The sequence below is a fragment of the Numenius arquata genome, chromosome 8, assembly GCF_964106895.1.
Source record: "Numenius arquata chromosome 8, bNumArq3.hap1.1, whole genome shotgun sequence".
NCBI lineage: Eukaryota > Metazoa > Chordata > Aves > Charadriiformes > Scolopacidae > Numenius > Numenius arquata.
This window is the reverse complement of record NC_133583.1, coordinates 16,747,142-16,761,142: the sequence shown is the minus strand read 5'-3', so window position 1 is coordinate 16,761,142 and position 14,001 is coordinate 16,747,142. Positions and strand designations below refer to the sequence as shown.

The 14,001-nt window shown below is 48.6% G+C and overlaps 1 protein-coding gene across 4 annotated transcripts; it reads left to right on the top strand.

Moving 5' to 3' along the window:
* The first annotated feature begins 491 nt into the window (after positions 1–491).
* On the top strand, positions 492–7,973 carry ALAS1 (5'-aminolevulinate synthase 1). 4 transcript variants are annotated; one of them, XR_012463330.1, is made up of 11 exons: positions 494–776; positions 1,482–1,688; positions 2,651–2,806; positions 2,884–3,106; positions 3,683–3,867; positions 4,467–4,646; positions 4,851–5,015; positions 6,104–6,372; positions 6,847–7,009; positions 7,353–7,441; positions 7,582–7,873. XR_012463330.1 is itself a non-coding variant. In XM_074151550.1 (10 exons), exons 1-10 carry the CDS (start codon positions 584–586, stop codon positions 7,740–7,742), a joined length of 1,902 nt encoding a protein of 633 aa, XP_074007651.1. In that variant the 5' UTR covers positions 492–583; the 3' UTR covers positions 7,743–7,973. The 4 variants fall into 4 exon arrangements, 2 of the variants coding, with proteins under 2 accessions (XP_074007651.1, XP_074007652.1); XR_012463329.1 differs by having other exon boundaries at positions 7,353–7,496; positions 7,582–7,867; XM_074151550.1 differs by lacking the exon at positions 7,353–7,441 and having other exon boundaries at positions 492–776; positions 7,582–7,973.
* The last annotated feature ends 6,028 nt before the right edge of the window (positions 7,974–14,001 follow it).

Here is a 14,001-nt window from a genome sequence, read left to right as displayed (position 1 = left end):
AGTACCCACCTCTTCTTCCCCTATGGGCCATATAACCCCTTATGGGCTGCCCGCTCACAGCCCCCCTGGGCCGGCTGCTCCCCTCTGTCCCCTCACACACCCCAGGAGCTACTCAGGCCCACTCTATAACCTCACCGCTCCTCCATTCCCTCACGGCCCCCCAGGAGCCGCCTGGGTCCCCTCCGGTCCTTCAGGATCCCCCAGGGACCGCTCAGGGCCCCTTCATCCCCTCACAGCGCCCCGGGACCCGCCTAAGGCCCACTCCGTTCCCTCACGGCGCCCCAGGAGCCGCCCGCAGACCCCTCCGTACCCGTGGGAGCTGCCTCCAGCGCCCCACGGCAACAAACGTCCTCCCCCCGCCCCGGTCACCGCCTCCGGCCCCTCACGGCCCGGCCCGCGCCTGCGCTGTGGGGCAGCGGCGGCGGCGGAGAAACCGCATCGCGCCTGCGTCGTGCCCGGCGGGGCTTATATAGGCGGCGGCGGAGCAGCCGGTACCGGCTACGGGAGTAGTGCCCCGTCCTCGCGCCCGCGGTGGTCTCGTTCCTGCTGACGTCACGTCCGGTCTCCCCCTCAGGTAGCGAAGATGGAGGCGGTGGTGCGGCGCTGCCCGTTCCTGGCCCGCGTCTCGCAGGCTTTCCTGCAGAAGGCCGGGCCCTCCTTGCTCCTCTACGCCCAGCACTGCCCCCGCATGATGGAGGCGGCCCCCGCCCGCGGCCTGGCCACGTCCGCCGCCCGCGGGCAGCAGGCGGAGGAGGAGACCCCCACCGCCCGCCGGGGTGAGTAGGGACACGGGGGCGGGGGAGCGGCGGCCAGGCCTCTCCTCAGGGCGGGCTGCGGGCTGGGTCACGGTAGCCGTAGCGGGAAGCTTCCTTAGTGACCTAGTCGCCCTTAATTAAGAAAAAATGTATACAGACATCGTATATTGTATCAGGAAACTTCTGGAGCGGGCAGCTCCGAGATGAGGGTTGCTTAATCCTTTAAATATCTGTGATAATGAAGCACGGGCACAAACGGGAGAGGGGCCTGTCAGGACGTCCTGCAGCGACCTCCGGCCGGGGATCCGCGATCCTGGATCACCCAGCTGGGATTTCCAGCGCCTGGGCGGCTCTTAACCCCACCCGGTGACATTCCTTGGGGGAGCCTTACCCTGGCACTCAGGGGAAAGCATTGAGGCTTGCAGCAGAGGAAGGGCTGGTGGCTGAAAGTAGCTGAAATCCTCAAAAGGAAATCTCTCCTTTTGGAGTGAAAGATATTTTTATTTTATTCCCCCCCCTCCCCCCCAAGGGTATAGTGCTACATCTAGTATCATAAATCATAAGCCCTTGGGTGTTAGAGGGATTTTGTGCTTGTATAAGTAAAATCTGACTACTCAGTTAATAGCCTGTGCCAAATAAATTGTAAAGGTAATGGATAGAAAAGCTTAAGTCACTGTATTAAAATGATGAAGCTGAAGAGTTATCCTTTCTCTTCTCCCACCTCAGAGGCCAAAAATGCTAAAGAGGTGGCCCAACAGAATACAGATGGATCCCAGACACCTGCTGGCCACCCACCTGCTGGTGCTGGCCAGAGCTCTGCTACCAAATGCCCATTCCTGGCAGCTGAGATGAATCACAAGAACAGTAATGTTTTCTGCAAAGCCAGCCTAGAACTCCAAGAAGATGTGCAGGAAATGCAGGTGGACAGGAAAGGTACGTATTCTGTGCACTGAACTGTTGGTTCCTTCCAAGAGCTTCTGGTGCCTGACTTTTCTCTAGAGTGTGCCAAGTCTGTCACCACTTAAATTACACAGGTAAGATTATGGGAGACTGCAACAAAAACCTGTTGGGAGAACATAGGTATTAATGGCACACCTGTAATATTGTGCAGTGTTCCCCCTGGGTGGTTTTGCTGTGGGAATACTGTATGCTGCATTTTTATATGCTTTCTCTAAATGTGTGAATTGAGGCATTAGGTTTGCATCCCAAGTGGATGCTTAGAACTGAAGAGAGCTTTATCAGGGTGCTGGTATAGACAAAGGTAGTATATCCAGAGACAGAAGAAACTGGGTCGAGGTACTAGGCAAGTACCAGCACAAATCAAAGCTGGAAAGCAAGCAAACTTTTTTTGTTTATGGAACTAAAGGGTGTTGGCTGGCTCGCAATCCTGATGCGGAAGGGCTGTCTCCCTTCAAGGGAAGGAACTTTTCACCAATATCAGTAAAGCCTTCCTGTCTGTCTCAGGAAGTTTATTTTACTTTTCTGTTTTTCTGTGGCATAGTTTTAAAAAAAATGTGTGCAAACTGAACAAAATACTAGGAATTAAAAGGAAGCAACTAACTAGAACTCTGCCTTTGGTTAGGTGTGTACCAACTATTTCAGATAAATACTGTAGCCCTATGGAGTGGTTTTCTGAGTCATGATGAACCAAATGTGTTTGAGGAAACTACATATTGTATTGTCATCGATTAGCAAGGCTTTCCTTTTGTTACATACAATGCAAAATTGTAAGCAAATAAAATAGTAGATCCTAACAGGGGCACATGGATTCAGGCATGTGCTTCCTAAAGAATGAAGAGTTAGAGTTACTTAAAATGTTGGCTTTGCTTAGCTCAACTTACTTCATTTTGTTTCAAATTGATTAAGCTCACTGGAATTTATGACAATGTCTGTAGGTACAGAATTTGCCAAAATACCAACTACTTCTACGGTGAGGAACATTGAGACTGAGGGAGAAGAGCAGAGTGGCCTGCTCAAGAAGTTTAAGGATATTGTGCTGAAGCAAAGACCAGAAAGCGTCTCTCACCTGCTTCAGGATAACTTGCCAAAATGTAAGACTGGCAAAGCCCCCATAGGCCCGGTCTCTTGTGATTGTTTCCTGTGTGCTTAAGTTTCTGTCTCATTTCAGCTGTATCAACCTTCCAGTATGATCAGTTCTTTGAGAAGAAGATAGATGAAAAGAAGAAGGATCATACCTACCGAGTATTCAAAACGGTGAACCGAAAGGCACAGATCTTTCCCATGGCAGACGACTATACTGATTCTCTGATCACCAAGAAAGAGGTGTCTGTCTGGTGCAGCAATGATTACCTGGGGATGAGTCGTCACCCTCGTGTGTGTGGAGCAGTTATGTGAGTAGTGCCGTGTTCTTAAGAGGCTGTGTCAAGCTATAGTGCCCTGCAGAAGCTTTTGTGGGAAGGCTTTTGAAGAATTGCTTTCTGTACTGTGTTACATAAGCTGCTTCTGATATTATTCTTGGTATATAATTAAGCTTACGGTCTTCTCTTGAGCTGGGGTAGGTAACTTAGTATTTAGCCCCAGGGCGACAGTATACCTGTCCATTACTGACCCTGCTCAGAAGCCCCCAGATCATAGAATCATCATAGAATAGTTTGGGTTGGAAGGGACCTTTAAAGGTCACCTAGTCCACCCCTCCTGCAGTGAGCAGGATGCAATGAGCAGATGTTACCAGATAAACTGGATGGTATATTGCAGCTCTACTTGGTAACTGTTTTCTTAGCTTATCAGATTCCTGAGGTGTGCAGGTTACTCAAAGACCTTAAACCCTACAGCTGCTTTTTGCAGCCAGTTCTTTTTTAGAACAATACCAATCATGTATTATAAAACTAGACTGTTTTCAGCAATGATCCTTTATTCATCTGTGTATCACACAGTAATGCCAATGCCTCTCTTTGGGCCCTCTGTAGGGAGACACTGAAACAACATGGTGCTGGAGCAGGAGGCACAAGAAATATTTCAGGAACAAGCAAATTTCATGTCGATTTGGAGAAAGAACTAGCTGATCTTCATGGAAAAGATGCAGCACTGTTGTTCTCATCTTGCTTTGTAGCCAATGACTCCACCCTCTTCACTCTAGCTAAGATGCTGCCAGGTGAGATCTCAAACTGCACCCCTTGTTTACCACAAAAACACAACCCTGCTCTAAGCAGTTGGGAGTACATTTCACAAATGACTACCCAAAGTGAGGATTCATCCTACTCGATTAGCAAAGTACAGTGCTTGGTTTTTTAAATGCCATATTCAACTCGGGCAAATCATAGTAGCAGCAGCCTACTGAGATTGAGATCTAGGAGCTAGGAACTGCAGAAGGCATTAGACAAAAAGCAGAGTCTTCTGCTGTTTCTTACATTTAAATTCCACCTGAAAATGAGGCAGCAGGAATTTAGTGTCCTCTCACTTGTAAATGTGAACTTCTTTCCCTTTGTAACTTAGGAGAGTTAGATAAATGTATTAAGGACTTGGAAAAACGCTTCTGTATTTCCTTAAGCTCAAATTTGTGTTAGTTTAAACCCCTAAAATAAGCCTTAAATATTACTCTTGCTTCACAATCTGTAACTTGCTCTTTTGATCAAGAGCAGCATTTTCTAGGGCATGCTACCCTTGCTGTCTCAACACTTCCCATACATAAAGCAATGCTGGGAACCAGTTAATGCTTTCTATACTTAAAGTGTAACTGGGCTGTTCCCTCAGGCTGTGAGATCTACTCTGATTCTGGAAACCATGCCTCCATGATCCAGGGGATCCGAAACAGCAGGGTGCCAAAACACATATTTCGCCATAACGATGTCAACCATCTTCGAGAACTGTTGAAGAAGTCTGATCCGTCTACCCCTAAAATTGTTGCATTTGAAACTGTTCACTCAATGGATGGTAAGTTGACATCAAGCCCTTCTCTCTCCTTCCAGTGCAGTTAGTGCTCAAATCATCTGTATTTTAGGTCTATAAGTGTGCAGTGCTATAAGGGTTTACATGAAAACAGTCTTCTGAAGCGCCCAGTGTTAGGGGGTACTTCTGATATTTATTCAGGCTGAGTACAGTGAATCCTAACCTGCCAGTCACTGCTTTGGTTCCTAGGTGCAGTCTGTCCTCTGGAAGAGCTGTGTGACGTGGCCCACGAGCATGGGGCAATCACTTTTGTGGATGAAGTGCATGCTGTGGGGCTCTATGGAGCTCGAGGTGGTGGTATAGGAGACCGGGATGGAATCATGCACAAGATGGACATCATCTCTGGAACGCTTGGTATGCATGGCCTGGTGTTTTTACAAAAGCTAAGGCAGCAAAGCTGCTGAGCAACCAAATTAAGTGGGTTAACTCAAAATCAGTCTGTTCACATGAACTTCCTAAGGACTGTTGGGGACTAGGATTTTTCAGAAAGCCCAGGGGATTTATGTATGCCCCACGGTTTGAAAAGCTGGTGTTAAGCTGCTTACGCTGCTTTACAAATCAGTTAAGGTAGCATTGGTATTTTTTTTTTCTTTAAACAAGCTAGCAAAAAGTCCTCCAGTGGCATATTATACAACTCAAGAATAAATTCAGGTGAGAATGCTAGTAGAGTAGTACTCTATATTTAGTAGTACTTAGTTCTTTTATGTGAAAAGGAGTGTTCCTAATCTAGAAACCTGAGATGGGGAGTTATGCAAAGAGACTTGGCAAGAACTGAAGCAACTGCTATTATCTGAGTAGAATGCAGGCTTAGGAGTAAGTTTACTGCTGCAAATTGGAAAGCTGTTTAAACAGCTTCCAAAACATAAATAGAATTTACTAGGAAAGTTCATGGCTTTGAAACTTACAATCTTGGGCTACAGCCTAACAGAAACAGACGCATTCACCAGACTTCCTAGTTCTACCTGTGCCTCCGTTCTGGTACCTGAACATTTGGAAAGCAGGGCTGGTATCAGCCGCACAATCTCAGTAACAACCTTGTGTGCTCCTTAGGAGCATAGGCTATTTCTAGCGTCTCCGAAACAGATTAATTTAAATCTGCTGAGGGACTTAGTGTTGACTCTTGGGGCCACTATTGAAGTCTATGCCTGATGATGGGGCTTATAAGGTCTTCCCCAAAATCAAAACTTGAGTGTCTGGAGAGTCTTAAACTCTTCTTGCTGTGTAATAACTAGATCCATGTTATCAGGATTGGCTTAAAAATAAAGCTGTAACACGTGTTGAGTAAATACAAGATTAGCGGGGTGAGGGGGCTAGAATTGTTGCCTGCCATGACTACCTTAAGTACGTAGTCAAAATAACTCATTCCCTCAAGCGAAAGGCTATAATACTTCAAGCCAGTCTAATGGGTAGAAGGAATAAGCTTGGTTGCTTTTTTTCCACAGGTAAAGCATTTGGCTGTGTAGGAGGATACATCTCCAGTACAAGTTCTCTGATAGACACTGTTCGTTCATATGCTGCTGGCTTTATTTTCACAACGTCCCTGCCACCCATGCTCTTAGCTGGTGCCCTAGAATCTGTCCGAACTCTGAAGAGTGCGGAGGGGCAAGTTCTCAGGCGCCAGCACCAACGCAATGTGAAGCTTATGAGACAGATGCTGATGGATGCGGGGCTGCCTGTGGTACACTGCCCCAGCCACATCATTCCAATCAGGGTGAGTACGTGGGAACCACAGACCTGTATCAACAGTATCCTGTTTTCCTGTCCATGATCACGTTACACTGTCAGGTATTAGTTAACATTCACAAAGTTCAAATCTGTCCTCGTATTCAGCAGTGATGTGCTAGGAGTCTGGCTTAAGTTAAGCTCAGTCTGCTATAAATGTTGTAAAGCAGAATGTGGGTTTCATACACCTTATCAATCTCACAGTATAAGGAGAGCAAGGAGACTGCTAACAAGCTACTAAAAAGAAGAGCTCAGGGATAAACAGCTACCTGCCTGGGGTGCAATGGTGTGCTTGCACCCAGAGGGCTCTACAGCACAAGCTTTGGGCTCTTCTTTCTGATGTATATGCTACTTATAGTGGCACAAGGAAGATTAACTAACCCTAATTGATTCTTGTGGCTGGCCATGTTCTTCCACCTTGCATGTTTTGGTTGATCTTGTAACTTGCAATTTTGAACTTTAGGTTGCAGATGCTGCTAAAAACACAGAGATCTGTGACAAGCTGATGAGCCAGCACAGCATCTATGTCCAAGCAATCAACTACCCCACAGTTCCCCGTGGAGAAGAGCTGCTACGTATTGCCCCGACACCTCACCACACTCCTCAGATGATGAGTTATTTTCTTGGTAAGTTGACTTTTGCATCAGTGCAATGAAAATACTGGGTTGTTTAGTCTTTAGTATAAAGATGAGACTAGGAAACACTTAAGTTCTAGATGCCACCAGCTGGACAGTGTCTGCAGCATACATAGTGCATACTTCTGCGCTTAACCTGCCTTGAGGATGACATGTGACAGCCACTGCAGTGCCACCTAGAATAGAGTCTGCAAGGCCAGTGCAGTCACCAGTTCTGTCACAGCCACCTCTGTGTGAGCAGAGCCCCAGCATTGTCCAAACCAATCTTCACTTGTTACATGGGGTCCAAAGAAATGTGCTGTCCTCTGCTGAGCTGTTACCGTGTCTTAAACAGTCCAGGGAAAGTAGCTCCTTGATCCTGTCAGAAGAGGTGGTATGAGGACAGCTGAGACTTAATTGCAGCCCAGTCACCTCACTCAAGAGGTAAATTACGTCACAGTGAATTCCTGTTATCCCTCCTCATTTGCTAGGAAAACAGGTATGCTGACACTACTGCTGCTGCTTCTCTAAAGCAATCCACTGTCTTAAGACTTTATCTTGATTAACTTTCCTGTTCCTGACAGAAAAACTGCTGGCCACATGGAAGGATGTTGGTCTGGAGCTGAAACCACATTCATCAGCTGAATGCAACTTCTGTAGAAGACCCCTACATTTTGAAGCGATGAGTGAACGGGAAAGATCCTACTTCAGTGGCATGAGCAAACTAGTGTCTGTCAGTGCATGAAAGTAATTGTGTTAATTGTAGCCTTGTCTAGTTCCAGTACCCAGTCAGTAGCATTTTTAAATTGCTTAAGTATTTTAATCATAGTTGAAGCACTAAGCTCTGAAAAATAAATTTCTAGAGCTGTTATACCCAGTTGTGGTTTTGTTTGCTTCTCTACTTATCTTGCATAAGTGAAACTGGAGAGTCAGTGGTTGGAAGGGCAGCTGGTGGAATAAAAACAATGGTCTACAGCTTAATGTTTTTCGATGAGTGTATGCCAAAAGAACTTCACTAGTGTTTCCTGGTGTACAACAAGAGATAGGTTTACTTCTTATGAAAAGAAAAAAGGTATCTAAATCTCTTCATGAGCTTCTGCCTGAAACTTAAGCAAGAGTCTACTAAAGAAGTGCTGTATAGTAAGCTTAGAACCATGTATTTGGGTGCAGGCATTTAGACTGGGTTCTGCTAGATGCTGTTTCCCTCTACTGCCATGTTCCCTTTGAAGTTGCGTGCACAAGCATTCCCCCTTTGTGTATGGGATTTAATAAGCTTGACGGTTAGAAAACCAGGGTGGCTGGGTGGTGTAGTGGCGGGGAAAGGAAGGCACATTCACTGCTGCAAGTGGTAGATGCAGGTTACCTCTGGCTGCCTGTGTCTCCTCGAGTCTGCACAGTCTGCTCCCCAGGGTGCTTAGAACCAAAACTTCAGCGTAAAAACTGATTATCAGTAGGCAATCTAATAATTCAGATCTCTGTCAGAAGTCATTGTAAGAGAATATCAGTGCTGCTTTTTCAACCCATGTGAAAACTTAGGCCTTCTGCCTAGTTGCCATGCTAGTTAATGCTTTTATGAATAGCAAGGGCATGCTTTCAACAGGGGGAAGTAGTTTTGTGTTTATACATGTACTCAGAGGTCAATATTAGCATGAGGTCTAGAGCAAAGCACTAAACTGCTTCCTTCAGGTACAGGCATGCCCAAGAACTGCTACAGCCTAGCTCTCACAAGCTGCTCTCTCCAGGTACTCTTGTTTTCTAGATGTGACAAGCCACCCTCCTGGCACTGCCTGTCGCTGTCACGCTCACAGGCATGCTGTGAAACTCCCCGTTAGGGATCCATTATAGTATCACAAACAGCCATGTGTTGAGGTGATGGAAGTCCAAGTTAAGTCATCAGCTCCATCAACTGGAAGTCATCAGCTCCATCAACTGGAAGTCACCAGTCATTTAACCATCTACTGGAGCACACTGCTGCGCACAGAAGAATTCTTACAGAAATATTTGAGTTCCCAGGCAGTCAAACTTTAAAAAGCCACGTGCCAGCCGGTCAAGTGGTTGCTGCCTCCGTCATGTGAGGCGCTCTGCGGGAAGGAGGAAACTGCCCACCATCAAGCTTTGGGATTAACAGGCCAGTTTTTCCCTGTAGCTAAACAAGGCAGTGTTTGGACTGGCACGCTCAGGTCCACGGCCAGGTTATCCTGCGTGCAAGTGGCTGCATTGCTGGTCACAAGTGGATTAACTTTCATGTGTGTGTGACATCCTGATCTCACTGAGGCAAGTTCAGTGCTACTCGAGGGAAAACACAGTGCCGCTCCCCGACTCTGCCTTGCCAGGAGTGGCTTGTGGCCTAACACTGAATGAATATACATTTTCCTTACAGAGCTTTTCTCATTCTATATTAGATTATATTACTACCTTAACTTGAGACATCAAGTAAAAAGCCACAGATCCTACATCAACCTCTCCTAGAAACACCACAACCTGCCTTCAGTGCCATTCTCAACAACTGCTGGCGTAGGCCATCAGTGTGTGTGGGGGGACAACACATGACATATTGACTAATATATAGCCATAACATAACAGTATAGCATTACTTGCATTTCTAGTTTCTTCCCTGGGAGCATTCAGGATCCCAGTGGGTTTTACATACCAGTTTATAAGCCAAATTCTTCTTTCTAGTTTTTACAGCAGCTACTCTACACGCCGTACTGCAGAGGAGAAGAAATAAGACACAGAAAGGATACCGGCTATCAGAAATCTCAAACATTATTCCAAATTAGTCACAGGAGAAAACGAAATCCTAAGATTCAAAGCCAGCAACCTTTGAAATGACAGGAGCACGACTAACCTCGGCACACGGCAGTCGGTACCTCTGCACCCATTAACGTCCAAGTGTGACAAGTTGCCTTAAGTTCAAGGAGGGGTCTGAAAGCAGAATTCCATCGCTTAACTGCAAAGGAAAGACAAATCCAATGAGCTATAGAAAGGATAAATTTTCCCCAGTGAAAAGGCCAAAGAATGAAAAAACCAAACACATATTGTTTCCCAGCAAACAAAACTTGAATGGCAGGTTGCATAACGAGGGGTGCTTGTGTAAGCTTTAGTTTGGTTTCTGGAAAATAATAGAGGAAGCAATCAGTAAAAGATGTTTAAAGTCTGAGACAAATGGTCCATGGCAGGGGTAGAGTAAGCAAGCAAGAACGCAGCTCTAAAGCCACTTCTGACATTTGTCAGGGACAAAAATAATTAATCTAGTTACACATTGCATAGCCCTAAACTCACACCCTCCTCCCTTTCTCACCCTATTAACACAATGGAGAAACCCCCGGCAGCACAGGGGGCCGTGAAAATGTCCCAAGTGCAAACAGGAGCACGTGTTCCCCATCGCTGGGAAGAGGCATCAGGAAGATGCTCTTCCTACCAGGGCCAGGGTCAGGTCCCAGGTTGGGCAGGCTGTGGTCTCTTCCACCCCCTGGCTCCCTCCTCCACAGCACAGCCCCACTGGGCAGAGATGGCTCATTTGCAAATCTGTTAATGTTCATAAAGCTTTTGGGGGCCTCAGTTTTCTGCCAAGCCTCTCGCTGCTTGCTGTAGGTGGTTGAAGATAACCCGTGGCTTCAGCCCAGGAAGAAGAAAGCAGCATCACAAGCTCGTGACCTTCATTTCTTTAGGGAACCAGACTAAAAATAGCCCCTCAGGCTGGGGTCAGCTTCTCCTGCCAGCAGGACTTTGCCGCAGGAGGAGGAGGATGCTGTCAGAGCTCCTGGGCTGTGTGCTCATCCACCCTGTCCAGCCCCAGCTGCCCCTCGCTGAAACACGCTCCTGTGGGGAAATAAATGCCCTGAACACCATTCCTAGCACCTGCTCTCGCTGCTGCTGCTTTAAGCTGTTAAGTCCATGCTGTTTCCTAGACAGCTATGGTAGTAATAATAATAGGAGCATTATTAACGCTACCAGATAAGATGGCTCTTATGTCCCCGGTGCCTTGCACCCATTTATTTTGGGGCACATCTCTTGCCCTGCAGCCTCTCAGCCCCTGCTCAGTCTCCCAGCACTCACATTTCCCAGAGTTTCCCTCCTGGCACAGGAAGGACCTCACAGCCCATCTCTGCCCCCAATGCTGCGGCTTTTAAAGCCTCAATGTCCTCCCTGATATCTGCAGCTCAGGGAAGAGTCTCCTGTCTGGTAATAGGTATTTTAGAGCCTGTGCTGGTGGCTCACCACATGCATTCCCTTCAGGGTGTGTTCAGCCCCTAAAAGACCTTTCCTCTCCTCCTCCCAAAAAGCAAACCCACGTTTTACTGCCCTTAAAAATCCAGGATGAACTTTGCTCCCTGCAGGACCAACCACCTCTCACAGGCTCTGTATGGATGCAGACAGCAGGTCTCAGTCTGAGCATCAGCAGCACAACCAGATAACCACATCATGGGTCTGAACCTCCTGCTTTTCTTGCATTCACATGGTCCAGCTACACATCAGCCTGGGATTATGCCTTGAGCTGACACTTGCTTTTAGATAATATTTATAACATTAGATAAGCCTTAAATCATCGGGAATGACTGCTCATACCCCTGCCTGGAGGGACAGGCAGCAATGGAGCAGACAGGGTGCTTTAGGCACAAAGAAGCTGGTAATGCAGGGAAACATCTAAGGGGTCAGGGATTTTAAGCTCTAGCCTTCTTGCAGGGCCATCACATGGAGCAGAAGGTGGCAACCAAACCCCACTGCCTGGGGTTTTCCCTGACCCCCAGCAGAGCCTGATCTGCTGCTGCTTGCCAGGGGGGTGCCAGGGTGGGGAGAAGCTGCCCTTCCTGACAGCATTCCCTACTCCAGCAAGAGCTAGTCCCACAGCCTCCATCCCAGCGAGGCGTTGCAAAAGGATGTTGCAGCCACAGACATCCCACATGGGGATCCCTCTGGCCTCACCACAGGAGCTCTCCCTTGGCCGCCTGGTTTGGCAGCCTTGGTACACAGAAAACTCCGTTTCTTGGCAGACAAGGGGTGGGGTGTACAGAAGGGAGAGAAGGGGCAATACTGGGCTCCTGGTTATTTAGGATGTCCTGTGCCCCAGCCACCCTCCAGCCTGATCCGATCCCTCATCATCCCCAGGCTAGGCCAGACTCCCCCCTCTCCACCCACACCCACAGGCTTGCACAATCCAGGGAGCTGATCCTGGATATACTTACCTCCTCAGGAAAATATCCTTTCACTCCTTACTGCTCCTTCACCCTCCTCCCTGCCAGCTGCCACCCCACAAGTAGGGCTTTGAGCAGGGCATGGAGCTTTTGAGAGGGCGAGGGCTCATCTCCCTTTCCCACAGGCACCTGTGGTTTCGTAGCCCAGATGCCAGGCAGCTCTTTCAATTCACACATTGGGCTTACAAGCAGGTGTAACTCCTTTGCAGCTCCTCCGCTCCAGTTGTCAGGGGAGCAGAAGCCAAAGGAGTTATCTCCTCTGAGATTTTGTCCTTTGCACTTTTCCACCTGGGAATCCCACAAGGAAAAGCATCCCCGTCCCAACCTTTCCCCTGTGGCTTGTTTTCCATGGAGCCCGTGAGCCCTCATTTGTGAGTCCTAAAACCCCTGAGCGCTTGGGCTGGTTGTGGGGATGCTCAGCCACATCCCCCAGCAGCCACCTCCTCTCTCTGAAGCTGCTGGTCCATAGTGCTCCCTTCCCGGCTGAGCAAACCACGATGGGGTGGCCTTGTCCCCTGGCACACATGCCTCGAGGTGGCACCGGCGGCTGCTGACCAAACCTGGGGTTCTCGCGCATCAACTCAACCCCCAAAGCTTTGGGTGTGCAGCAAGGATGATTCTTTAGCTCAAACCTTAAAAAGAAAGAGAGAGGTTGCATATCCATTAACCGGCGTGTGTGCTGGGGGTAGGGACACAGGGTCAGGAGGCAGCAGCCAGGTTTGCGAGTGTTTTAGTTGCTCCCAGGATTTGCTCGGTGTTGAGCTGGCGTTGGCTTTGTAACCTGCTTTCCAAAGGGAAGCCGGCACACGCGATCGTTGGTGCGAGTCATTCGGCTCCTCTCCTCCTCCTGCACCGCATCAGCACACCCCCATCCCACTCTATAGATTCTATTCTACTAATTTTCAACCAAAATTAACAGAGGGTGAGCTGTGAAAAGATCTAAATCCCGACAAGCTTCACAAAAGCAAAGAGCTGGGCGGTGTGTGCCTGTCAGGCTGTGCTGCGGGTGAGGCAGCGGTCTGCGCTCAACCCTTACATCAGACCCTAGAGACTCTACTGGCCACCATGATTGGAAGAACTGGTGGCCTCTCTAGACCTCTCAGGTCTGCAGCTGGGACAAAAAAGGTGTTGCGTGGTGCGGGTCAGGTAAGCAGGAGGAATAGGGGGGGCTCGAGCCCCCACGAGGTGGGGTGAGCAGAACCAGGCTGACGCGGCACAGTGCCACCTGCCCACATCCGTGCCTGGCCTGTTGACACCTATGCCTGGTGAGGGGATGGGATGGAATGGGATGGGGGGGAGGAGAGGATGGGATTAGACAGGATGGGATAGGAGGGGACAGGAAAGGATGCGATAGGACAGGAGGGATGGGACAGGATGGAAGATGGGATGGAATGGGATGGGATGGGATGGGATGGGATGGGATGGGATGGGATGCCCAGCTGGGCATCAGCAGCCCTTGGGCTCCTCCTGGCCATCTCCCCCATGGCCACACATAGCTGTTGTTCAGCACAGGGCAGGGGGGCCTTCCGCTGGGGATGGCTGCGCTGACAGGGAGCCGGGGGCAGTGAGGGGGTATGTGTGGGAAATGCGGGACATCCCTCACTCCCTCTCAGCATTTGGGCAAGTTTTAAAATTACCGGATCCCAAGGAGAAGGGTGAATGAGCTTGTCAGATGGCTCTGGGCTGTTGGCACCCATGCTGTCACCAAAGGAGCTGGCTTCAGTTTTGGCGACATTGGGATGGATGACCAACAGGGCAACCTGCCTGCAGAGATGTGTCCTCTTCCCCAGCTGTGCAGCTACCACCTCT

Bases quoted from the DNA above. Each gene is read 5' to 3' on its own strand.
- ALAS1 (XM_074151550.1), top strand. From the start codon at position 584: ATGGAGGCGGTGGTGCGGCGCTGCCCGTTCCTGGCCCGCGTCTCGCAG. The intron at 1,689-2,650 runs GTACGTATTCTG...CAATGTCTGTAG, and splicing joins AATGCAGGTGGACAGGAAAG to GTACAGAATTTGCCAAAATA. The intron at 2,807-2,883 runs GTAAGACTGGCA...GTCTCATTTCAG, and splicing joins TCAGGATAACTTGCCAAAAT to CTGTATCAACCTTCCAGTAT.